Source organism: Marmota monax, unplaced genomic scaffold (genome assembly GCF_021218885.2).
Source record: "Marmota monax isolate L192 unplaced genomic scaffold, Marmota_monax_Labrador192_F-V1.1 WCK01_AAM20220418_F8-fsc00061, whole genome shotgun sequence".
Lineage (NCBI taxonomy): Eukaryota > Metazoa > Chordata > Mammalia > Rodentia > Sciuridae > Marmota > Marmota monax.
Genome location: NW_026695230.1, coordinates 15,829,242 through 15,857,200, shown reverse-complemented (window position 1 = coordinate 15,857,200; position 27,959 = coordinate 15,829,242). Strand labels below are relative to the sequence as shown.

Below are 27,959 nucleotides of genomic sequence, written 5' to 3'. Positions count from 1 at the left end.
TCAGGATAACAGCTGATCTTTCAACACAGACTCTGAAAGCTAGAAGATCCTGGAATAACATATTTCAAACACTGAAAGAAAATGGGTTCCAACCAAGAATTGTGTATCCAGCGAAATTAAGCTTCAGGATGGAAGATGAAATTAAAACCTTCCACGATAAACAAAAGTTTAAAGAATTCGCAGCTAGAAAACCATCTCTTCAAAACATCCTCGCCAAAGCATTACAGGAAGAGGAAATGGAAAATAACAATGAAAACCAACAGTGGGAGGTAGGACAGTAAAGGGGGGGGAAATAATCAAAGAGGAAAACAAACCATGTTTAGTAACATAAATAAACAAATATGGCTGGAAGAACAACTCATATCTCAATAATAACCCTAAATGTTAATGGCTTAAACTCACCAATTAAGAGACACAGGCTAGTAGAATGGATCACAAAACAAGACCCAACAATATGCTGCCTACAGGAGACGCATTTGATAGGAAAAGACATACATAGGCTGAAGGTGAAAGGTTGGGAAAAATCATATCACTCATATGGACTTCGGAAACAAGCAGGAGTGTCCATACTCATATCAAATAAAATAGATTTCAAGCCAAAGTTAATCAAAAGGGATAAAGAGGGACACTACATACTGCTTAAGGGAACCATACACCAACAAGACATAACAATCATAAATATTTATGCCCCAAACAATGGTGCAGCTATGTTCGTCAAACAAACTCTTCTCAAGTTCAAGAGTCTATTAGACCACCATACCATAATCATGGGAGACTTCAACACACCTCTCTCGCCACTGGACAGATCTTCCAAACAAAAGTTGAATAAGGAAACTATAGAACTCAATAACACAATTAATAACCTAGACTTAATTGACATATATAGAGTATACCACCCAACATCAAGCAGTTATACTTTTTTCTTGGCAGCACATGGATCCTTCTCAAAAATAGATCATATATTATGTCACAGGGCAACTCTTAGACAATATAAAGGAGTAGAGATAATACCATGCATCTTATCTGATCATAATGGAATGAAACTGAAAATCAACGATAAAAGAAGGAAGGAAAAAGCATACATCACTTGGAGAATGAACAATAGGTTACTGAATGATCAATGGGTTATAGAAGACATCAAGGAGGAAATTAAAAAATTCTTAGAGATAAATGAAAACACAGACACAACATATCGGAATCTATGGGACACACTGAAAGCAGTTCTAAGAGGAAAATTCATTGCGTGGAGTTCATTCCTTAAAAAAAGAAAAAACCAACAAATAAATGATCTCATACTTCATCTCAAAATCCTAGAAAAAGAAGAGCAAAACAACAGCAAAAGAAGTAGAAGGCAAGAAATAATGAAATTCAGAGCTGAAATTAATGAAATCGAAACAAAAGAAACAATTGAAAAAATTGACAAAACTAAAAGTTGGTTCTTTGAAAAAATAAACAAAATCGACAGACCCTTAGCCATGCTAGTGAAGAGAAGAAGAGAGAGAACTCAAATTACTAGCATACGGGATGAAAAAGGCAATATCACAACAGACACTTCAGAAATACAGAAGATAATCAAAAACTATTTTGAATCCTTATACTCCAATAAATTAGAAGATAGTGAAGGCATAGATAAATTTCTTAAGTCATATGAGCTGTCCAGATTGAGTCAGGAGGATATAGACAACCTAAACAGACCAATATCAATTGAGGAAATAGAAGAAACCATCAAAAGACTATCAACTAAGAAAAGCCCAGGACCGGATGGGTATACAGCAGAGTTTTACAAAACCTTTAAATAGAAACTAATACCAATACTTTTCAAGCTATTTCAGGAAATAGAAAAAGAGGGAGAACTTCCAAATTCATTCTACGAGGCCAACATCACCCTGATACCTAAACCAGACAAAGACACTTGAAAGAAAGAAAACTACAGACCAATATCTCTAATGAACCTAGATGCAAAAATCCTCAATAAAATTCTGGCAAATCGGATACAACAACATATCAAAAAAATTGTGCAACATGATCAAGTAGGATTCATCCCTGGGATGAAAGGCTGGTTCAATATACGGAAATCAATAAATGTTATTCACCACATCAATAGACTTAAAAATAAGAACCATATGATCATCTCGATAGATGCGGAAAAAGCATTCGACAAAGTACAGCATCCCTTTATGTTCAAAACTCTAGAAAAACTAGGGATAACAGGAACATACCTCAATATTGTAAAAGCAATCTATGCTAAGCCTCAGGCTAGCATCATTCTGAACAGAGAAAAATTGAAGGCATTCCCTCTAAAAATCTGGAACAAGACAGGGATGCCCTCTCTCACCACTTCTGTTCAACATAGTTCTCGAAACACTGGCCAGAGCAATTAGACAGATGAAAGAAATTAAAGGCATAAAAATAGGAAAAGAAGAACTTAAATTATCACTATTTCCTGATGACATGATTCTATACCTAGCAGACCCAAAAGGGTCTACAAAGAAACTATTAGAGCTAATAAATGAATTAAGCAAAGTGGCAGGATATAAAATCAACACGCATAAATCAAAGGCATTCCTGTATATCAGCGACAAATCCTCTGAAATGGAAATGAGGACAATCACTCCATTCACAATATCTTCAAAAAAAAAATAAAATACTTGGGAATCAACCTAACAAAAGAGGTGAAAGACTTATACAATGAAAACTACAGAACCCTAAAGAGAGAAATAGAAGAAGATCTTAGAAGATGGAAAAATATACCCTGTTCATGGATAGGCAGAACTAACATCATCAAAATGGCGATATTACCAAAAGTTCTCTATAGGTTTAATGCAATGCCAATCAAAATCCCAACGGCATTTCTTGTAGAAATAGAGAAAGCAATCATGAAATTCATATGGAAAAATAAAAGACCCAGAATAGCAAAAACAATGCTAAGCAGGAAGTGTGAATCAGGCGGTATAGCGATACCAGACTTCAAACTATACTACAGAGCAATAGTAACAAAAACAGCATGGTACTGGTACCAAAACAGGCGGGTGGACCAATGGTACAGAATAGAGGACACAGAAACCAATCCACAAAACTACAACTATCTTATATTTGATCAAGGGGCTAAAAGCATGCAATGGAGGAAGGATAGCATCTTCAACAAATGGTGCTGGGAAAACTGGAAATCCATATGCAACAAAATGAAACTGAATCCCTTTCTCTCGCCATGCACAAAAGTGAATTCAAAATGGATCAAGGAGCTTGATATCAAATCAGAGACACGCCGTCCGATAGAAGAAAAAGTTGGCTACGATCTACATTCGGTGGGGTCGGGCTCCAAATTCCTCAATAGGACACCCATAGCACAAAAGTTAATAACTAGAATCAACAAATGGGACTTACTCAAACTAAAAAGTTTTTTCTCAGCTAAAGAAACAATAAGAGAGGTAAATAGAGAGCCTACACCCTGGGAACAAATCTTTACTCCTCACACTTCAGATAGAGCCCTAATATCCAGAGTATACAAAGAACTCAAAAAATTAGACAATAAGAGAACAAACAACCCAATCAACAAATGGGCCAAGGACCTGAACAGACACTTCTCAGAGGAGGACATACAGTCAATCAACAAGTACATGAAAAAATGCTCACCATCTCTAGCTGTCAGAGAAATGCAAATCAAAACCACCCTAAGATACCATCTCACTCCAGTAAGATTGGCAGCCATTAGGAAGTCAAACAACAACAAGTGCTGGCGAGGACGTGGGGAAAAGGGTACACTTGTACATTGCTGGTGGGACTGCAGATTGGTGCAGCCAATTTGGAAAGCAGTATGGAGATTTTTTGGAAAGCTGGGAATGGAGCCACCATTTGACCCAGCTATTCCCCTTCTCGGTCTATTCCCTAAAGACCTAAAAAGAGCATGCTACAGGGACACTGCTACATCGATGATCAGAGCAGCACAATTCACAATAGCAAGACTGTGGAACCAACCTAGATGCCCTTCAATAGACGAATGGATAAAAAAAATGTGGCATTTATACACAATGGAGTATTACTCTGCATTAAAAAATGACAAAATCATAGAATTTACAGGGAAATGGATGGCATTAGAGCAGATTATGCTAAGTGAAGCTAGCCAATCCCTAAAAAACAAATGCCAAATGTCTTCTTTGATATAAGGAGAGTAACTAAGATCAGAGTAGGGACGAAGAGCAGGAGAAGAAGATTAACATTTAACAGGGATGAGAGGTGGGAGGGAAAGGGAGAGAGAAGGGAAACTTCATGGTAATGGAAGGAGACCCTCAGGGTTATACAGTGGAGGGGGTAGAGAGAGAGGAGGGGAGGGGAGGGGAGAGGTGGGAAGGGGGGAGGGGGGAGGATGGGAAAGGCAGCGGAGCACAACAGACACTAGTATGGCAATATGTAAATCAATGGATGTGTAACTGATGTGATTCTGCAATCTGTGTATGGGGTGAAGGTGGGAGTTCATAACCCACTTGAATCAAAGTGTGGAATATGATATGTCAAGAAATTTGTAATGTTTTGAATAACCAACAATAAAAAATTAAAAAAAAAAATAAAAAAAGCAAAAAATAAATAAATAAATAAAAGGAGGTATCAAGTGATCTTCTATAAAATTTTACCCTTTTTGACATTTTAATCAGTGACCTGAATTGCAAGAAGTATGATTTTCAAATTTAAGTGTAAGGAAAAAGGAATGTCTATAATTCATTTATATTCATTTGCAGAGATGTGTACCTTAACCCTTTTACTGTCTACACAAGTCTTTAGCAAGTACTCGCTATAGAAAAACAAAACATGGGGTCAGTGGTGATTTTTAAAGGTAATACACGTGCCAATCATTAACACAAAGGGTTCCTTTATCTTTCTGTAGCATTACTGTAAGCAATCCTGAAGTATTTTTGGATCTAGAATCTCATTTTTTCACCAGATGACAAAAGATATAAATGAATTGAAGCAATGTTTACATAAGATTTGCATGTGGACAAAAGGTTCTTGGCAAAGCACTGGCACCTAAGAATAAATTACCCTACAACTGTGAGCGTTTTTTGGAGTACAAATGGTATTTAGCACTATTCTGGGGGCTGGATGGTAATTCTAAAATGTACTCTCACACACAAAGTTTAAAACATTGATATAAGACCACTTAAACAGATTATTTATGGAAGGATAAGTAAACTACTCATTGTTACACAGCATCTTGTTGCTTTTAACTATAGAGTTATGCTATAAAATTTTAGTTTATTAATTTAAAATCAATCTTTCTAGAGGATTCAAATAACACTCCTGTTGGGCTGATTTCTAATGATAACACTTTGGCATGGGGCACACCCAGATGTCAGCTGCAATGCTCTTCCCAGAAGTCATGTCAGCCTTAGTTAATTTTCTTGGATGGAAAAGAGAACAGATTTTGATCTGGTCAAGTATAGTTTATACAATTCTTCCCACCTCCCCCAATTAAACAAATGAACTTGTTTTTGTAAGGAAAATAACAAAGCAAAAATGTGTTGTTTTTCCACAGCCTTCCTTGTAATACCACAGATCTTTACAACACAGTGAGTCAAGCCATCAAAGACGCAATTGGGAAATCAATTACTTAGTAAATAGACAAGAATTCTGGTTTAATATAAATGTCTCTTTAACTTGAGAGATAGCAAAATTGCAAACAGAAGCCAGAGACTATTTCAGAAAAAAGTATCCTAGGGCCTGTTGGAATAAAAGCAAATCTATTCACTATTTGTTAACTTTTGAGTATTTTGAATGTTACTTTTATTGTTATTTTATAGAAAAATTCCTATGAAATTCACAGGTATTGGGATGAAGCTAGTAAAATTTGATTATAACATTGAGGAAAAATTATGAATCATGACACAATAATTATAAATAATGATATAATATTCTGAGCCACAGAAGTTATCTATGCATAACTTCCATAGATATTTGTAATATGTAAAATAATTTAGCATGGGAACATTGATTAGCACTTCTGTATATGATGTTCTGTTTTTCTGAATACAGGGCTTGAAAATTAAATTTTCTTGTACTGATCAATAATTTCTTTAAGCTGGACTCCACTACAAAGTTAATAAAAATTACAATGTTGGTTGTCTTGGCCAATTACCTATAATAGCTCCCTATTGATCATATATGAACTTCACAACCTGGGCTTCAAAGATCTACATAATGCCAATAATGATATTAGCTAATACTTCCATTGTACCTAACTATATGCTAGCATTTGTATTTATCTACTGATGTGTAAAAATAGAGCCAAAACTTAGTGGTTTAAAAACAACCATTTAGGGCCGAGGTTGTTAGAGCACTTGTGAGACACTGGGTTCTATCCTCAGCACCACATAAAAATAAATAAATAAATGTATTGTCTCAATCTACAATCATATATATACCAACCACTTGGTGGCAACTGTAAAGAATACAAGTTAAAAATAAATGTTAGAGAGGATATGGGGAAAAGGGTACACTCACACATTATCAGTGGGACTGCAAATTGGTGAAACCTCTCTGGAAAACAGTATGGAGATTCCTCAAAAGAACAGGAATGAAAGCACCATTTGACCCAGTTATCCCTTTCCTCAGTGTGTGTGTGTGTGTGTGTGTATTTAAAATCAACATATTATAGTGACTCAGGCACACCAATGTTTATAGCAGCACAATTCACAATAGCTAAGCCATAGAGCCAACCTAGGTACCCTTCCACTGATGAATGGATGAAGTAGATGAATGTAACATGACTTTTCGATGTATATATATGAATACACCACAGTGGCTCAATATCACCCATATCCACAAGACTGGGATCTTAATTAGAATAAGATATATTCCATGTTTGTATAAATATGTCAAAATAGACTCTACTATCATATATGACTAAAAAAGAATAAAAAAAACCCAACCGTTTGATTATTTTTCACTAGCTATATGGATTCACTGGCAATAGTATGGGTTCTGAACTCAGACTACCTCTCAAGGTAATGATTGTGAGGATTAAATGCACTAGTACATGTAAAGAACTTAGTACACCATCCAAGTACCTGGGAAGTGCTTAAGTCAATGATAGGTGGTATTATTATTATTTTTTTATAGTACAAGAAATCAAACCCAGGGCCTCATGCATGTTAGGCAAGTGCTCTACCATGGAACTATGTCCCTAGTCCTTACTATTCCATTTTATGAGTATTTTTCCCTACTTCAATTCTAGTATAGTAAATCACAAATTCTTCAAAAGCAGAGGCCATATCTTTCATGTTGAGGTTCCTCATTTTGTCTCCAAAGAGTTCTGAACACAGAGAGAAATGAATAGTTTTTATATGAATCAATAGGTGCAAAAAATGAAAAGAGCCTCATTTTCATTAACCTATCTTTCAGAATTCTAAATTTATTGATTTGAAAAACAAAAAAGGTACTAAGTTATTTTTTGAACCTTAAAATCTCCACACACACACACACACACACACACACACCACTGCCCATCTAGAAAGTACTGTCTTTATAACCAGTTTACACCAGTGAAGCATGTCATTAAACTATATTACATTATCAGCATTGACACAAAAGTGAAAGACAAACTCTCAGGGTTTCAAGATCCTTAAATACTTCTATTTCCAACAACTGGGGAATTTTTAAGACACTGGTATCCAGGCCTTAGCCCCAAAGATTTTGGTGCCAGCTGTTGTTTGATAAGGAGCTTTGAATCTGTTTGTCTTTAAAAAGCACCAGGAGTAGGGCTAAGAGTTATAGATCCAGGCCAAAGGATTAAAGTTCATAATAGACAAGTCTCTTGATTCTAGATCATCGAGAAATCCTTCTGCCCTTCAATCCTTCTGCAGCAGCATCCAGGACTCTGGGTGCACTACAGTGAGGTAAAATCAGAAAGGAATCAAGCCTTGCAGGACAACCACCTATCTTTCTGTTCAACTTTTTAGTAAGTGGGAGGCCTCCAGTGCTACCTTTACCCTCACCTCCTACTGTCTCAGAATTAGGGAGAGGAGAGTATGTGTTTTTTTGTTAACACACAGTCCTTTTATCTGTCTGTCTCTATCTCATAAAAAGAAAATATACCTGGAGGGACCAATGGAGTAAATCAAATTCCATGCTACTATAGAAGAAATTAGAGTCTTGGCTTTAGTCATAACTGTATTTCTTTTCTCACTGTTTTCTTGCAAAATAAATGACCAGTTGATTTTTTTCACAATATCTTTATTTATTTTTATATGGTGCTGAGGATCGAACCCAGGGCCTTGCACATGCTAGGCGAGCGCTCTATCGCTGAGCCACAATCCCAGCCCAACCAGTTGATTTTTAATGGTACTAAACAATCTACTAAAAGATTGTTCAAATTAGCAATTTTCTTTTAACTTCTATTCCAAAGTAGAAATTTTACAAATTCACTTATCTTTTGCATGTGATTCTCTTGTGCTATATCTTTTTTTTTTTTTTAGTTATACATGACAGTCGAATCCATTTTGATATAATTATACAAGCATGGAATATATTTAATTCTAATTAGGACCACAGTCTTGTGGATGTACAGGATGGTGGGATTCACTGTTGTTTATTCATATATGTACACAGGAAAATTGTCAGATTCATTCCACCGTCTTTCCTTTTCCTATCCCTTCTGCTTTCCCTTCATTCCCCTTTGTCTAATCCACTGAACTTCTATTCTTTCTCCCCACCCCCTTATTGTGGGTTAGTTTCCACATATCAGAGAGACCATCTGACCTTTGGTTTTGGGGATTGGCTTATTTAGCATGATAGTCTCCAGATCCATCCATTTACTAGCAAATATCATAAAGTCATTCTTCTTTATGGCTGAGTAACACTCCATTGAATATATATACCACAATTTCTTTATCCATCATCTGTTGAAGGGCAACTAGGTTGGCTCCATAACTTAGCTACTGTGAATTATGCTGCCATAAACATTGATGCGGCTGAATAACTGTTTACGTTGATTTTAAATCCTTTGGATATATACTGAGGAGTGGGATAGCGGGGTCAAATGAAGGTTCCATTCCTTTTTTTTTTTTTTTTTTTTTAGGAATCTCCATACTGCTTTCTAGATTGGTTGCACCAATTTGTAGTCCCACCAATAATGTATGAATGTACACTTTTCCCCACATCATCTCCAACATTTATTGTTATTCGTAGTTTTGATAATTGGCATTCTGACTAGAGTTAGTGAAATCTCAGTGTAGTTTTAAATTTTTTTTTTTGTAGTTCAGATGGACAGAATGCCTTTATTTTATTTGTTCATTTTTATATGGTGCTGAGGATTAAACCCAGTGCCTCATGCATGATAGGCAAGTGCTCTACCACTGAGCTATAGCCCCTCAGATGTTGAACATTTTTTCATGTGTTTGTTAACCATTTGTATTTCTTCTTTTGAGAAGTGTTTGTTCCGTTTCTTTGTCCATTTATTGATTTGGTTTCATTCTCTCTTTTTTTCCGTTTGTCTACAGGTTTTTTCCAAGTTTCTAATCTATAACTTTACATTTATAAGTAAACATCTTCCTTCACATCTTATTTGTGCTATTGATTTATTTAAACCTTTTTTTTTTTTTAATCACAGAGAGTAGAAGTAAAATCCTTGTTGTTTATACAACATTTAAATTCCCTATTACGGTACACAAGGTTATTCACAGTCTGGCCATAGATTATCTTTCGTTAGGCCTCCATCTTCAATAACAATTCCCATTAAGGGATTCATAGTCTTTTCTCTACCTATAATATTTGTATCTCCCTATTCTTCATTCACTCTTTACCTCAGTATTATAAGACAAATGCATTTTTCATGGGCACAAATCTCACAACTTCTTTGTTGTGTTTCTCAGTTCACCAGGAATTAATATATTCTTATGGTGCTTAGATTATATCTCTTTTAGATTACTTATATTGTGATTTATTTTATTAAGTATCTTCTTTGAAAGTGTCTGTATTCTTCAAGGGTGAAGACCTCAACTTGTTCACCTTTGTATTCCTAACACTTGGGACATGGTAGTAGTTTAGTGTCTATGGAACTGAATGGTACTAAATTTCTTTTGGAACAGAGGAAGAACCAGAATCATAGCAGGTTGCTTCATTTTCAGAAAAATGAACAAAATTTCCCAAACATTTGACCATCATGGGAAAGAACTACAAAAGTTCAGAAAAATATTCTAAATTAAAAATTAATAAATACCAATGTTAATAAAAACAATAAATTTAATAAAATTAAAAATACTGTTATTTATTCACTAAAAAACAATAATTGGCATCTGTTCTGAAGTTAATAAGCAAATTACCTCATAGTTAGTCTATATAACTAGTTTAAACAGTGAATATAAACTAATCTTAAGAAAATTGTAGTTCTGAACTGATTATAATTCACAGTTTCTTAGTGGCAGAGGTTTTTCAGGAGTACTTAAAAAAAAAAAAGCAGTGTTTTAAAACTTGAAAAAAAAACAAACCAAAAAACCACTGAGAGACACAGGAGAAGTTGTGCTGAAAGGGAGGAGGAAGATGAGGAGGAAGGAATGTTAAATTGACCTAAAGACCAAGAAGAAACTAAAGGGAGGAAATAAAAGCAAGACACTAATTCTCTTGCTATTTTAAAATTCTTCCGTGTTGGAGGCATCTGCTGTAATAAACACATTAATATCTCTTCCAAGCCAAATTTAGATTCAGATAGTATTGATGCCTGTCTTTACTCTCAGATGTTTTTCTGATACATTATTTAAAAATTAATATTCAATTAAAATTTTTTTTATAGTTGTAGATGGACAGAATGCCTTTATTTTACTTGTTTATTTTTATGTGGTGCTAAGGATGAAATCCAGTGCCTCCACATGCTAGGCAAGTATTCTACCACTGGGCTACAGCCCCAGCCCAAGCCCCTAATATTCAATTTTATATCAGATTTGATACCCTTTATCATTCTCCCCTTTCTTTTGGCCAAAAATGAAATCTTTTGAGACCTATGATGGGAAATGCAATCTATCTAGGCCAAGAAGCCTGAGAAAAACAAAGTTCTTTTCTTATTTTGTAGGTTTTCAATAACCTCTGATATCATTTGCTAATTAAAAATGATTAATAAAATATCTGTTTTTCATATTACTATAAGATTTTTCTTCTAGCAGCAATCATAAAACTAAGAAGGCAGGGTTATTTGAATTCCAGCAGCTAGAATTACCTACAAACTGTCATATGTATAATAGGACAAGGGTCCATATTAATGGCTAAGAGGCAAGGTCAGTATTTAAGTAACTTCTAAATCATCTGAGAAATTTAAAAAATGTATTTGTTGTCATTTTGAAAGTTAATATGTTTTCTGTTAGAAATATGTAGAAATTGGAGACTTATAAATAATACTATGTGATGACTGTTGAAATCATCCATATTAATCATCATTTCCCATCCTTGCCCCCTCCAAACCAAAGCTTAATTGAAGCATCCTTGCTGGATATACATGTGAAAATGTCTGGGGAAATGAGAGGGTAGGAGTGATGCCAATTTAATATCTCCAGGCAAAAAAACAAAAAAAAAATTCTTGAAGGTATGCTGCATTTAACTGGGATTCATCTGGAGAAAGCTATTTTAGTGAAAAAAAATAACTAACAAAAACATAAGATTTGGGATCAGACAGAACAGTTTAGACAGAACAGAGAAGTTTTGGCTCTGGCACTTACTAGTTATGTGGTACAGATTCTTCCTAAGCCATATTTCCTTTACCTTAAAATAGGAACAACACTTCACTGAGGTGGGTTAGATACTACAAAGTCAAATGTAGCATCTGGTACATGGTAAAAATTCAATAAATATTAGTTCTCATTATTATTCCTATCACTATCCTCTGAGTCTCTGTTTTCTACCATGTTCTATTAGGTAGGTAGACTTACACGGAAATAACGACAGGCTTTGATGTGAAAAAAAAAAGCAGATTTTTAGTTTATTCATTGTGGTGGACAGTAGTTTGAGAAAGAATTACTGGCAGAGTTTGGTGGTGGCAGAAAGATCACTGCTTAGGTGATTTGGTGGCTCTTCATGCTTTATTTAACATTTACTTTCTGCTTTTCTGACTGTTAGGTAAGTTTTTTTTTTTTTGCATTACAATTCTTAATACACCTTTATACCACAATTTATCATATCTCTGACTGTATACAAGGTATGTTGACACCAAATTTAGGTAAGTTAGTCTTATACAAATACCTTTTGAAAGATTTTTCTATCATACCCACTGAATTTACATGCCTTGAGCTATTAATATTTTGAACTGAAAATAACATCGAGGCCTAAGAATTTTATTTGCACTTGGACTAGCTAGTGTATACTCACAGAATGTATAAGCTGAAATTAAATTGAGCAATAAAGAAATTCAAGAACTGTAAAATCACTTAGATAGAAATGTAAAATTTATATTTATTCATACTGAGAAATCATGCTTTACATAAAATGTACCAAGAAGATTAACTATGTATTACATACTGAATTAGATATACTTAAAATAATATAGAAGGTTTAATGTTCTGGGTATGTTAATTATTATTTAAGAGTCCTAAAGAAATCACCTAACAACATGGGTGAATCCCACAACCATTATGCATAGTGAAAGAAGCCAGACACCTAAGAACATATAATATATTATTCCATTTATATGAAATACTCCCAAAGGCAAATTTATAAAGTCAGAAAGCAGATTATGTTGCCTGGGAATGTGAAGTGACTATAAAGGGGCATGAGGAGGGTTTTGGGGGGAATGACAGAAATGTCTACAATCAGATTATGGTGGTAGTTGTACTAGTCTGTAAGTATACTAAAATCATGACATGTACACTTAAAATAGGTGAATTTTATGGTATGTAAATTATACTTCATAAATCTGTTAATAAAAACAAGTCTTTCAAATGTCTGAATATTGGAAAGGAAGTTTTAACACGCTGAATGAAGTGAGAATTCTGAAGAAAAATCTGTTTTTACTGAGAATTATTCCCTGAATAATGCTGTCATTCTTAAGTAAGGGTCTATTTTGATCAACAAAACTTCTTCAAAGTGCTATGTACACATGGGAGATCTTTGGAATTTGTGAAGGTTTCACTTCAGGGTGCTTGAATTTAAGGTAAATAAGGTATTTATTTTTCTTCCCAGGGCAAAAATAAACTATAATGATAGTATCAAAGGAGAATATTAGCTCTCCTGGGAGTCATTTTGAATATCAATAACCAACAGATGTGCCTCAAAAAAGTAATGGGAGGGATTTGTCATAATTTCATAGATTAGCAGGAAACTTCATCTATATTACCTGATGTAATATATCCTAGTTTCGTTCTATCCTGCCCTATTGGGTTTTATAATTTTTTCTTCTAAAATGTAATAGTTAGACATACTCTGGCTCTTAATTTAACAATATTTAAAGAAAAATAACCTAAAAAAAGAGTAGCCCAATGTTCTTCATTTGTAAATGATCCTCTACTGTTAATAGCTGATTAATGGATAGAGAGGCCATTGGTGTGTTTCTTGAGGGTAAGAAGCATGTTACTGAACTGTGACTCTGCATCAGGCACAGACCAAGGCTTGGCAGATCTAATAAATGTTTGTAAATTGGAAATTAAAGAACAATGTAAAAATACGCACATATAAATATAAAAGATTACATTATTTTTCATGTGAAAATACTACAGTTTAAACTTTTTTTTTAAAATTTTTTATTGTTGGTTGTTCAAAACATTACATAGTTCTTGATATATCATATTTCACACTTTGATTCAAGTGGGTTATGAGCTCCCATTTTTACCCCATATACAGATTGCAGAATCACATCAGTTACACATCCATTGATTTACATATTGCCATACTAGTGTCTGTTGTGTTCTGCTGCCTTTCCTATCCTCTACTATCCCCCCTCCCCTCCCCTCCCCTCCCCTCCCCTCTTCTCTCTCTGCCCCCTCTACTGTCATTCATTTGTCCCCCTTGTATTATTTTTCCCTTTCCCCTCACTTCCTCTTGTATGTACTTTTGTATAACCCTGAGGGTCTCCTTCCATTTCCATGCAATTTCCCTTCTCTCTCCCTTTCCCTCCCACCTCTCATCCCTGTTTAATGTTAATCTTCTTCTCATGCTCTTCGACCCTACTCTGTTCTTAGTTACTCTCCTTATATCAAAGAAGACATTTGGCATTTGTTTTTTAGGGATTGGGTAGCTTCACTTAGCATAATCTGCTCTAATGCCATCCATTTCCCTGCAAATTCTATGATTTTGTCATTTTTTAATGCAGAGTAATACTCCATTGTGTATAAATGTCACATTTTTTTTATCCATTCGTCTATTGAAGGGCATCTAGGTTGGTTCCACAGTCTTGCTATTGTGAATTGTGCTGCTATGAACATCGATGTGGTATATATACTCAATGGAATATTACTCAGCTTTAAAAAAGAGTGAAATTATGGCATTTGCCAGTAAATGGTTGGAGTTACATGAAGATGCTAATTCAAAATAAGGCCGGGGGCATTAGGGAAGAATAGCATTACCTTAGATTAGGTAGAGGGAAGTGATGGGAGGGAAGGAGAGGGGATGTGGGGATAAAAATAGTAGAATGAAACAAACATTATTACTGTATGTATATACGTGACTACATGACCAATATGATTCTGCAAGATGTACACTCAAAAAAATAATATTATATCCCATCTATGTATGATATATCCAAATGCATAAATGCATTCTACTGTCATGTATAACTAATTAAAACAAATAAAAATTTAAAAAGAGTACAATACAAGTTCCTAAGGCCATGTTGATGTTTTATTTACGTTGCTGTCCATGATATTGCCCAGCATAGTAACTTTGTATATCCAGATGCTCAATAAACTTTTATTGCATTGAAAAAAAATGAGTATGTTACTAAAATATTTTAAAAGTAAGAAACAACTGAGACCATTCTCTGAAGTAATGCTGTGCAAGTCCCAAGAGTTTATACTGGCTAGACAGTTATGAGGATGGCTCATTTGCAATTTGTGGCCAGATTAATGCAATTTATATCTACTTCCTGAATTAAAAAATCCACTATGGGGCTGGGATTATGACTCAGCATTAGAGCGCTTGCCTAGCACATGCGAGGCCCTGGTTTGATCCTCAGCACCACATAAAAATAAATAAATAAATAAATAAATAAAGATATTATGTCCAACTACAGTGAAAAAATAAATATAAAAAAATCCACATTGCACAAGAAATAATTTTCTGTAAGATATATATTTCGAAAATATTTAAAAATCAGTGTGATCTGCCTTCCCTAACTCTTCTGAACCAATTATCAATGCACTCTTTGTTCCAAAGCCATCCCTCTTTTCTATTCTTTCTGATCTTAAAACTGGGCCTTATAAACATTTCCTTTGTCACTGGGCATGATATTAAGCTTTGTCAGTAAAAAGCGTACAGGGACACTGCAGTAGAAACTGGCTTCTCTTCCTGGTTCTGGTGTGCTTTTTCCTTTTTATTCCTGTGGCATCACCTATTAGTTGTATGTGGGACACCTACAGGTGTTTGCTACTACAGAAGTTTTAGTACTATCCCAACTGGTGGCATTCTATTTAATTTCACTAGTACCCTAGTAGGTGGTTTCCCAGTATGTCTTGTGGCAGGCAGTTTTCTGCTTGCCAGTCTTGCTCTGTGGTACCTCAGTGAATGTCTAAGCCATCATTGACCACAGTAATACCTTTCCAAAAAGATCTGTGAATCAGCTCAGAGGTGAGGAGGCACTTTCCAAGTTTATTTCTCTCTTAGGTACTCTTCTGGAGCTCTAGAGATAGTAGCTGCTCCCCAAATTCTATTCCTATATTCTTTAGATTCTCTTTATCTTTTAGTAATTAATCATTACTACTTAATAGCTCCTTCTATTAAAAGCTATCTGCTTGAATTACTGATAAGTTTCTGGCTGTCCATTGGGCCTTGACTGATTTACCTGAAAACCAAACCAAAAAACTAAGACAAAAACCATCATATCTGTAAACCCACCTCTAGAACATAGCACGGTATTATTAAGTTTGATAATACTGAAAAACAGCATGGCATTTGGCCAAACTTGTTAACTTACTGCCTTATAAAGCTGACTCTGCATATGGATCAACAGTGAGTCACTCTGTTGTCACAGATTTAATATCTCCTATTACACATTTCAGAAGGATGTATTAAATGCATGGTTCAGAATGTGGTTATTTAATTCTTTATAGGATGTAACAATAAAGAGAACTTGCTGGGTTTGTTTGCTGTAAGAGCTAATATATTTGTGTTAAAGTTATAATGACAGAATTTTAAAAATCACTTTGGACAGTCCAGAAAATTCTCAGAAGGTTGACAGAAATTGCCAACTACATTAAACTCTAATTATGTCATTCATTCATTCATTTAATAACTATTTACTGTGTAGCATTAGGATATAGTGGCAAAGACAAGAGACAATATCCTAGTCTCATGGAATTTACTTTCTGCGGTCAAGGGAAAAACTTGTAAACAAATAAATATATAATACAATTTCAGGTGTTATAAGGAAAAAGAAAACAGGGTAAAATGGGTGCAGGTGTTGCATTAGGAGATGATTTAGTGTTCCATGTAACTTTTCCTATACATAGCATGCAATAAATGTTATAATAAATATAACCATGGTTATGTCTTAGGTATACTAAGAGGACAGGATTTATTTAGTTCCATGAGGAATCAAACTGGATACACTCATACAAATCATAACAAGTTTATATATAGACCAATGAGACTTACCCTATAGAAAGCACTGGTCAAAGGGAGTAATGCTGCTGCAATGTTATATTCTTCTAAACTTGAACAATCCTTAAAAAGAAACAAAGACAAATGAAAATTATGGGATATTCACCAGAAATCACAAATATATGGAAACCAAAATAGGGGGATATACTATTTAACGTTCTGTGAGGTTTTTACTTTTATTCCAAATTGTCACTAAGGCATAGTAGCTAAGTTGGAGGAGGGGTAGGATACTCTCCCTGAAGTATATTCTTTTAGAAAAATGTAGTAGAAATACATTTGAGGAGGACATCATTTTTATATACTATTGCTACCTTCATTTATTATAATGACAGTTAAAGTTTGTATAATTTATACACAAAAAATTTAGAGGGTTTTTTAAATAGCAGATTTACCTACTGCATTTCATTGAGTCTAAGATTTTTCATCTCAGATTTTATCATCTCTGAGATTGGAATGCATTTATAACAGACTCAAAGTATTTCTTCTTCTTAGTGTTATATAAAAAGGGTATCTTGTTATTATTGATCAGGCAAGAAATATCACTGAATCTAAAATCCATTGGGTAAAATTTTGGGGAATGATATAGACAGAAAAATCTCAGTGGGAATGTAAAATGGTGCAGCTGCTGTGGAAGAAAGTACAGCAGGTCTTCAAAACAAATAAACAACAAAACTACAGAATGAGAAAACAGAATATATATAGACAAATGCAATAACTATATGCTCTAGCATATCTACTTCTGGGTATATACCCAAAAGAACTAAAAATAAGAACTGAATGCAAACAGGTGAGGGAGTGGACACTCCATATATGTGGTGTGTGCACATAACATTTGCACATAGTATGGAATATTACTCAGCCTTAAAAATTTGACACATGCTGTGACACGGATGAACCTCAGGGCCATTATACCAGGTGAATATTTGTATAGTGATACTAATCAGTCCTTCCTGATTGGCAGTGAAACACAAAGTGAGCCATAAAGAGGCAGGACTTGGAACAGTACCTAAGCGTAGCAAAAGCTGAACTAACACCTACCAAGAGGGTTAGATATAACGATTAAACCTCCAACCTTAAACAATGTAGCTATTTTCATCAGAATGCAAATCCCTCATTCATCAGTTATTCATATTCGTGTGAACTACCTTTAAACTTTAAAGAGCTGGTACCTTAGATATCAATTATTCCAGTGCAATTTCTCCACTTTCCAAATGACAGAAATGAAGCTTAGAAGTCAGCCACAGAGCCACAGCTAGAATCTAGATTTATCCACTTATCAGTGTGATGCTTTTTCTTCTAGACATTGCCTTTTGTTCTTGGTTGTTTTCATCCTATTCTTGCAGTAGAGGATACGAGCTTTTTTTTTAATATTAATTTTTTAGTTGTAGTTGAACACAATATCTTTATTTTATTTATCTATATTTATGAGGTCTTGAGGATCGAATCCAGGGCCTCGCACATGTGAGTGCTCTACCGCTGAGCCACAACCCCAGCCCCGCCCCCCCCCCACAGGATACGAGTTTTTTTTTGGCTTCCAATAGTAAGTTTGGAGTGTGAAGGAGGGAAGGTGGGAGAGAAGACACCTGAACTGGAGAACAGTAGGAGGCTTAGAGCTGCATAAGTGCACTGATACTATCAGGGACAAGGGTTCTAGAATGCAGAAGAAAGAGTCAAAAGGCAAAGTGGAAACATATCACAGACAGCTTTGGCCTATTTCAAAATACTAATGGGGCTTGGCAGGGCCAGCAATGAGAACAGGGAGGGCATAGTACATCCCTGAGGACAAAAGGAAGCTTTCTTTCATAAGTCATGGCCTAAAAGTGTCCATCTACCTTAAAGCAAGTCTTGCCTGGCATGAGTACATTTGGTACTAAGATCCGCTAAAAGAGTTCTCGATTGAATTTCATGCATTGTTAGTCTGAAAAAGTTTTAGAATGCACTGAATATTCAACTCCAATGAGTACTAAAATAAGAGAAATCTGTAATTAAAAAATCATTCTCATTTGGCTCATATTCTCTGACCAATTAAAAAAAAATAACTAAAAGAGAGGCTCAAATTTCCTATACTATACTAGATAGAATACTTCCAATTAATTCATTATATTGACTAATGTTTATTGTATAAATGAGTAAGTGAATGGATTAAGGTATATATGCAAAAGAGTAATGAGAAAAGGGAGCTAAAAATAGAAACTTTGGAAACATACATATTTACAAAGATGAAGTAATGGAAAATCAAGATGGGGAAAGAGAATTAGGAGACAGCAGTATCATAGATGTCAGGAGAAGAAAGACCAGTAGTTTTGAATGCTTCATAGGAAATTTGTTAAAGTTTGAGAAAAAGTCAAGATAAATATAAGAGGCCATTGGTGGCTTCTGACATGATTAGGGTACAGTTGAGTAGATTAAAAAAGAAAAAATGGTTAATCGGCCACTTGAAAAGTGGGCAGAACCGAATGAATGCTAAGATTTTATCCAATCCTTTGCAATCCTTTGATGCTTTGAGAATTAGAGGGGATCCCAAATATGCCAAGGGGAAAAATGCAGTAGAGGATATAAGCTTTTTTTTTAATATTTATTTTTTAGTTGTAGTTGAACACAATATCTTTATTTTATTTATTTATATTTATGTGGTCTTGAGGATCGAACCCAGGGCCTCGCACATGTGAGTGCTCTACCTCTGAGCCATAACCCCAGCCCCCATGAACAAGAGAGATGAAAAAGAAAGTTCAGAATAAGGTCTTTGGGATATTACCTGGAAGTCAACATTGTGTTCATTTCTAAATCAGGGTTATGGCTTGGAAACATCTTATTTTCGTAAAAAGCAAATATGTAGAATTTGTATTGAATAGCAGGATCCTTGACAATATCAGCAAATATAACATGAGAGGAAAGAAGCTTATCATTTTTTTTTAATGTGGTCTCACAATGTTGCCGAGGCTAGTCTCAAACACATGGCTCAAGTAATCCTCCTTCGTCAGCCTCTTGAGTGCTGGTACTAGAGGCATGCACTACCACATCTAGCTAAAACACACTTTGACTCTATTAATCAATGCCAACAACATCTTTTGGGGGGGGTGTTAAATAAAATTAAGATATAAATAATACATACAATTATGGTAGCACAGACCATGATTTTTCAGTATTTGGTAAGGAAATAGACTGAAGTTGGATTTTAATAAGTTAAATAATCTTTAAAAAAATTATGCATTATCTGCTGAGCTTGGTGACTCATGCCTGTAATTCCTGTAACTCAGAAGGCTGAAGCAGAAGGATTGCAGGTTCAAAGCCATCCTCAGCAACTTAGTAAGGCCCTAAGCAACTTAGTGAGACCTTGTTTCAAAATGAAAAATAATAAGGGCTGGGGATGTAGCTCAGTGGTAAAATGACCTTGGGTTCCATCCCCAGTAATAAAAAAGAAAAAAATAAAAAAGAAAAAGATTATATCACCACCAACAAAATAGAAATAGGTTTATAACTTCCATTTCCATTGAGGTAAAAAAAATGAAATGCTTTCTAGAAAAACAATGACAATCACAAGCACACACAATCCAAAGGCAAATAAGAAATAAGAGAAAAAGAAACCCATAGAAATAATTAGAAAAGAATAAATAAAAATAAAATAATAGCGCAAATGGATCCAGTGTTCTTTTTAAAACACAAAGACTGTCACTGAATCAAAAACAAGAATCCAAGGATATGTTGTTTTAAAAAAAAAGCAGAAAGCACTCCTAGAGATAAAAAGAAGCATTACATAATGGTAAATAGCTCAATTTACTAGAAAGATGTAACCATTTTAAACGTGTATAAACTTATAAATTAGCCTCAAAATATATAAAGCAAAACTGAAAGAAAAATATATTCGTAATTGTGCAGAAAAATTTTAATATATCAGTTTTAGTAGCTGACAAGTCAAACAGGTAGAAAACTTTGGAATCTTACAAAAAATTTAAAGAACTATTTCAAAAGTTGGAGCTAATGGACATACACACACACACACACACACAATGTATACAAAATCCTCTTTGATCTACTGTATTCTGCATGCCAATGCTACCAACTGGATGAATTTAGAAAAACTGAATTCATATTGTGCCATAAATAAGTATCAGTAAACTTCAAAAGATTAATATCATAGTTACAGTGATCAGACCACAGTGTAATTAGGTTAGAAATAAAAATGCATGTAAAGTACTTAAAATTATGCCTGGTACAGTGAACTCAATAAATGTTATTATCACTAAGGCAAGGAACAATTTAGGATCTCACACAATAATGTAATTATTTACTTACTTGTCTGTCTCCTTTTTAAACTCTTAAGTGATTTGACAACTTTTTTTTTTTTTTAAATGATATGGATCTCCTTAGGTTTCTCAGGCTGGCCTGAAACTCTTGGGCTCAAGTGATCTTCCTGTCTCAGTCTCCCAAGTAGCTGAAACTATAGATGCATGTCACCATGCCTGGCTCCACAGCATTTTTGCTGTAGCAAATAAGAAGCAGTATCAATATTTATGGCAAGCTGTTGAATAAGTCATGCCTTTTTAGAATGTCTCAAAGTCAAAAGATTAGTAGAAACTAATGATATTGTTGGGTCTTAGATTTCCAGAATGAGTGTTGAGAGTAAATAGAAGGATCAACCTTTGAATAACAATTTTCATTCATTTACCAATATTTAATGAGTACCTACTATGTGCCAGGCATGTTGTAGTTAAAGAACTCAGGGAAGTATCCCAAGAGGGAAAACAGATGACAACTAAGAACACATTTTAAATGACTGAGACAGATTCATGGCTGAATGGGACTCACAATTTGAGGGACAACCATGACCTTCTTGATGTCTCTGTGGAAACTGTTGTTGAAATCTGATTAATGGGTGTATAGATTTTAAGTTGGATCAAGTTGTCTTTGGTTTTAAATTGAAAAATACTAGCTTCAGATACCTGAGTAATGTCTCTCTGGCACATGTGTTACAGACAGGACTGGAGGAGAAAAGAAATATCAATTAATAAAAGAACCTCCTTCAAGAAGAATGATAACATCATCTGAAATACAACTTTTTGGCTAGCAGGCCAAGGACCTGGGTTCAATCCCCAGCACCATGGGGACGGGGGAGATGATGTGAAGATAGTCATTATGTCAGTCATGTTTACAGTTTTTTTATTTTAAAATACTGTCAGGGCATGCAGAAAACACCATACCTTTTCCTACACTGATGGTTCTACAACATTTCCATAGATTTTAGAAAACAATCCCAGAACACAGCAAAAACTGTGGATATTCATTCCTCACCCCCTTAGGACACTGCTATGCACAAGAATGTCATCTGTGTCCTAGCACATCTGAATTTCCTTAACAGAAATGCCTTGCATGTTTCTGAAGACTGTCATGAGGCCCAAGGCAATAAAATTCAACAGACTTGAACTGTAATCTTCTCCCAAGGAAATGGTTGGGATGCCAAGATGCCTTTTGACTTTGATTTCACAGCAGGGCTTCATTTGTAATGATGCTGTCCAAACTTTAAATGACAACAGCTGTGATATGAAGCCCCACATACTCATTTATAAAAATCTCCCACAAATTAAAAAAATTAAACAATGGGAGATTTCAATCCATGACCAATTAGCAGGGACTAAGCAATCATAAAACATTTAGACTAGAAAGAGCTATTTATTATCTTACAAAATGTTTACACATTGTAGTGCATGTCTAAAACCTGTGCACCAGTCAAACACTGATTGCAAAATATAAATATGAAATTCTTTGCAAATCACGTTAGAGACATTCTAAGCTAATTAGGTTGAAAGATGGAAAAATTTTAAAACAATAAGACTTTAACTATTGACAAAGCAATTGCATTCCAGAAGACTGCAGTTATCTGTTGGGGGATCTGTCCATAAGTACATTTCCTGAAGTCCCCTGTGCTTTGGCTACATAATAGCATTGTAGTTACAAACATACCAAGTAATTTATAAACTTGCAAGGACTTGTACACTTATACATGTTTCATTCTGAACTTTGCTGTGTAATTTACCTTTAATTTTCTTGCTAAAATCGAAGTGTGAGCCCTGTAATCTTACTTTCTCATTATCCTCAATTACTTCATACCTTTAACCTACATACTTTTGAAATGTTATAGCCAAGATTCCTATTTCATAGAACTTAGGAATTTCTAAAAAAGTTATATTTAAACATTAAAAAAAATGAGATAGAAAGGTACAACGTGTTACAGAACTGACTTTCCTTTAGAATTTAATTAGACAAAGCTCATGCAAAAATGTTTTGAATTGTCTGAGACATTGAAAACATTTGTATTTTCTACTTATGAACAAAAATAAAAACCAAAAATACCTCTTCACTCTTCTGTTAAAAATCTCAGTCATGTTCTTACTGTTACAAGGATAATGACCAAACTCTTTTGCCAGGCTTGTAAACCTTTCATAGTGTTGACTGTGGTATGAACCCACCTCAACATCATGGGATCATATTCTTCCTGCTACAAGCTGCAGTTTAGTTAGCAGTTTTATTTATCATCTTCTATTCCACATTATACTTATTCCTATTACATTAGTATCCCTAAGAAGACTGTTCATGAATTGCTTTGTCATATACACTTTTCTTTTCCTTCCATGGTACTTCCATATGGTGTGGCCCCATATTTCTCTACTTTTTCCAAGTACAATGCTACATACACAATAGGCAAAAGAATTTTTATTACAGTTTTATCCTCAGAATATATTTTAACATTAAATAAAATTATATAATCATAGTGGATGTATTGCAATTTTGAACACTTATAGGCACCATAACACTTGCTAAGATAGAAGGTGAATGCTGGCCTTGACAAATAATATCAAGATATGGTTTAAGTTCTTTGAATTGACTAAGTCTGTTTCAATTTTATTTGCATGGAAACTAGAGCACTATATCTGGTATATGGTAATCATAGCTAACATTTATTGAGTGCTTAGTAAATATCAGACATACTCTAAATATGAAGTTACGTAAATCATTTCATTTATATCTTTATAAACAACTCCCCTTCTCCTCCCCCTCCCCCTCCCTCTCCCCCCCCCTCCTCCTCCTCCTCCTCCTCCTTCTTCTTCTGATGGATGCTTTACCACTGAGCTACATCCCCAGCCCCCTTTTTGAAGTTGTTCAGGGCCTTGCTAAGTTGTTGAGGCTGGCCTTAAACTTGCAATCCTCCTGTATCAGCCTCCCAAGTTGCTGAGATTATAGGCATGCACCACCATGCCTGCTCATTTTATCTTCATAAACTTCTGTAGGCTAGACACTATAATTATATCCATTTTGTTGATGAAGGGACTGAGCCTCTGAAGGTTAAATTATTTGCCTGAGATTATAGCCACAAATCGCAAAGTTAAAATTTCAAATTAAGTAGTCTTACTCTACTATTTTTGCTTTAAACCTCTTTGTTCTCTTGCCTCTCAAATGTGTTAGGGTATTGAATTAATTCTAAAATGACATCTGTGGAAAGATATAATTCAGGCAAGATAGAAAATATTCCAATAATTTATGAATAATATGCTCAGGAGAGTTTAAATTTATACCACATCTATGAATGAACAAAATAGGGAGGGGAGAAACAAGGTATACAGAGACAGCTGATTTTTAAGAAAGGCGTTATCATAATTCAATGGTGTAAAGATAGTCTTTTCTATAGATGGTGCTGGAACAACAGGATATTCACATAGAAGAAAATAAAACTCAACCATTACCTCATACCATTTATAAAAATTAACTCAAACCGGAGACCTAAATGTAAGAGCTTATGTTATAAAACTTCAGAAGAAAATGGGAAAAATTTTGTGAGCCATGGGTAAGGCACAGATTTAAAGCCATAAAGAAAAAAGTAATAAATTGGACTTAATCAAATTTTAAACTGTGCTCTACAAAAGACACTGTTGACCTGTGGATGTGTTTCTGGGGTAGAGCACTTACCTAGCATATGCAAGGTCTTGGATTCAATTCTCAATACAAATATACATATACATATACACCCCACACAAAGTTGAAAATCAAAGTACAAACCATATAGTAGGAGAAAATACTGGTAAAACTATCCAATAAGAACTTATATCCTTTCTTTCTCCATCTACATCAATGTCTACTGAGATCTTGTCATGCTATATCAACTTTTTCTTGAATGTTTGATATAATTCACCAACATCATATTTATTATTTAAAATTCACTAGTCATAGTTTTATTTATTTGATCTGCTAAAATTATCTGGGGCAATAAATAAAACTATTTTCACTTCATAAGACATACAGAATAATTCATGAACTTGTTTCAAAATCCTTGTTATTGATTCAAAGTAACTGATTTTGATTACCAAAGGAAAACATTATCACTCATTCCTGGTAATATCTAGAATGTACTAAAAACACCCTGTTCAAACAGATTTTTTAAAGATATGGAATATGTTCTTAAATAGCATACAAACTATACTAATGGACGTATTTCTGGAAATTGTGCCACAAAATGCACTGTCCCTTTGGAACTTGAATTAACATTTCTATACGGTCCATGCAAAGTACTATAGAGTCTATACATGTGTACTAATCACTGAAAGCACATCCTTCATGGTTACCTCCCAGTATGTAGAGGACTGGGTTTCTCAATAGTTTTCTATCATATTTATAACTCCCTGAATATCAATAAAATTTTTATAGTCACCTAAATGTTAACATTTTCTTAGAATTTTTGCTAATAATGTGAAAGAAATTTATTAAACTGAAGTATAACTGCAACCCAATTTGTTGTTTAGAATGATCACTCTGTCAATAGTGTGAATAAAGAGCCAGTATTGGGACATATTCAACCATCCAGCAAATACTGAGCTCCTACCATGTGCTAACTACTATTTTAGGTGTTATATATAAGGTAGTGGGCAAGTCAAAGTCCTGGTTATGGCAGAGTTTACATTCCAGACAGAGAGATACAGGAGAAAAACATGCTTTTCTAACTCCCGTCTTTGCTTTATTTGTGTATTTTTAAAAAATACTTTTATTAGTTTTTGATGGACCTTTATTTTATTTATTTACTTACATGTAGTGCTGAGAATTGAACCCAGTGCCTCACATGTGCTAGGCAAGCACTCTACCACTGAGCCACAACTCCCACCCCTTACTCTTCTATTTGATAAGCCTTCCTTCATCTCTCAATATTCAAATCTTCCCTTTATTTCAATTTTTAGTCTTGATGCCTCTCTTTCTTTTTTTTGCGGGGGGAGGGTCACATATCTGCCTTTATTGTGAGTAGTAGGTAGAACACTTCCAGCAACAGTAAAAACACAAAACAAAACAACAACAACAACAAAACACTTAAATTTACAAAAGCAGAGATTCAGTGAAGTCGCATGTTGGTACCTCTTTGGGAGTTTATACACAGAAGCTGACCCACAGTAGGAGGAAAAGGACTCTAAAGCCTGTGAAGAGTGAGCACCAAAGAGATAAGGTGCTCTTTATAGATATTCTATATGTACTTGGTGGAGGTGACCTCATAAATGTCTAAGCAGCACATGGTAAATAACATGCTTACGGCTGCTGCTCCGCTACCTTCCAAATGCCATTTCTTCATTATCTCCCGTCTGTTATTGCTCCTTACCTTGTATTAAATAACTGCATGGCTTCCCTAATAAGTCATATGACCTTTTCAGATCAAGGATCATGTCATACACAATAGATATTCAATGAATATTACAAACAAAATAATGATTTCTTGGGCTGGGGTTGTAGCTTAGTGGTAGAGCACTTGCCTGGCACAGGTGAGGCATTGAGTTCGATCCTTAGCACCAAAGGTGAGGGGAAGGATATGGGGTAGGAAGCATAGTAGAATGAATCTGACATTATTACCCTAGGTACACATATGACTACATGACCGGTGTGATTCTACATCATGTACAACCAGAAGAGTGAGAAATTATACTCCGTTTATGAATTACCTGTCAAAATGCATTCTACTGTCATGTATAACTAATTAGAACAAATAAAAATATTAAAAAATAATTTCTCAAAAAAGGAATTGAAAGTTATTTCACCAAATAGAGTTAAATCAAAAAAATAAAGTATAAATATACAGAATAGACTGTGCCCTGCTCTGTGTTACTCCGTGAATGTACAGAACATTTATTTTCAGACTGTGCCTGAGTTACTGCATTTTGTAAAGCAGTGGTTTACCATGAGTTTCTCTATTCTGAATATAAATGCTGAGGTAAAACGACCTAAACCTTGTTTATAGAAGTCAACAATCAACATCTGCCTAGCACAACCATACAGCACAAGTTGATAAAAAATTAATTTTGCTAATAAAAATAACCATATGTGAATTTATCCAATTAAATCAAAAGCACATGGATTCAGGACTGCATCAAACCCATGTCAGAAAAATCAGGCCCACAAAAACATACACTGGAGAAAAGATAGCCTTTTATACAAATGGTGCTGTGACAACTGGTCTTCCATAGGTAGAAGAATGAAACTAGATTGTTATCTCTTACCTTGCAAAAAATCAACTTAAAATGGATCAAAGACCTTGGAATGAGACCAGAAACTACACTACCTATAATTTGCTGTCCCCGGGCTTCAGTTCAATGTGGTTTCTTCTGTTTGTGACAACAATGACACATGGCCTACTTCAGGCTGACACTCTAAAACTGCCACTAGTCTGGACTCTGGTCTAGAATAAGTTCCATGCCTTAATGGCTCTATGCTCTAAATATTAAAGTCCTTCAGCTGGTTCATAATTGTAACTAATTACTTGCAATGATTCTTGCTTTTGTATTTGTTCTCTGCCTTTGCTTCCAATTTAGCCTCGAGACCTCCTATGGCCACTTTAACCCTTTCTTAGCCTTTCTATATAATATCATTGTGTTAAGTATTGAATGTTATAGATATTAGCAATTAAGACTAGAATAAAAGAACCTGTGATTGCCCAGTTTATGACTTTCAGGTGACCCACAAGTACCTGTGAATGAATAGCAACTGAAAGTGGTGTAGCTTGTGAATTTATCGTTATTCAATAAATTCTGACACTGTGGGAAGACACAAATGTGTTTGGTCTATGTTAATGGCACAGTTTGTTCTCATGACAGAATAGTGGCAATTTTAAAAAATAAAAACACTTCTCAAATATATAATATTTTTGTGCTAAAGAACTC

At 34.7% G+C, this 27,959-nt stretch overlaps 1 protein-coding gene across 2 annotated transcripts in view; it reads right to left on the bottom strand.

Moving 5' to 3' along the window:
* Sbf2 (SET binding factor 2) overlaps window positions 1-27,959 on the bottom strand; it is a 426,994-nt gene that overhangs the window by 114,217 nt on the left and 284,818 nt on the right. For both annotated transcript variants that reach the window (XM_046438075.1, XM_046438076.1), the window contains exon 17: window positions 16,774-16,842. In XM_046438075.1, coding sequence (XP_046294031.1) covers window positions 16,774-16,842 — 69 coding nt within the window. The remainder of the gene's footprint in view (window positions 1-16,773; window positions 16,843-27,959) is intronic.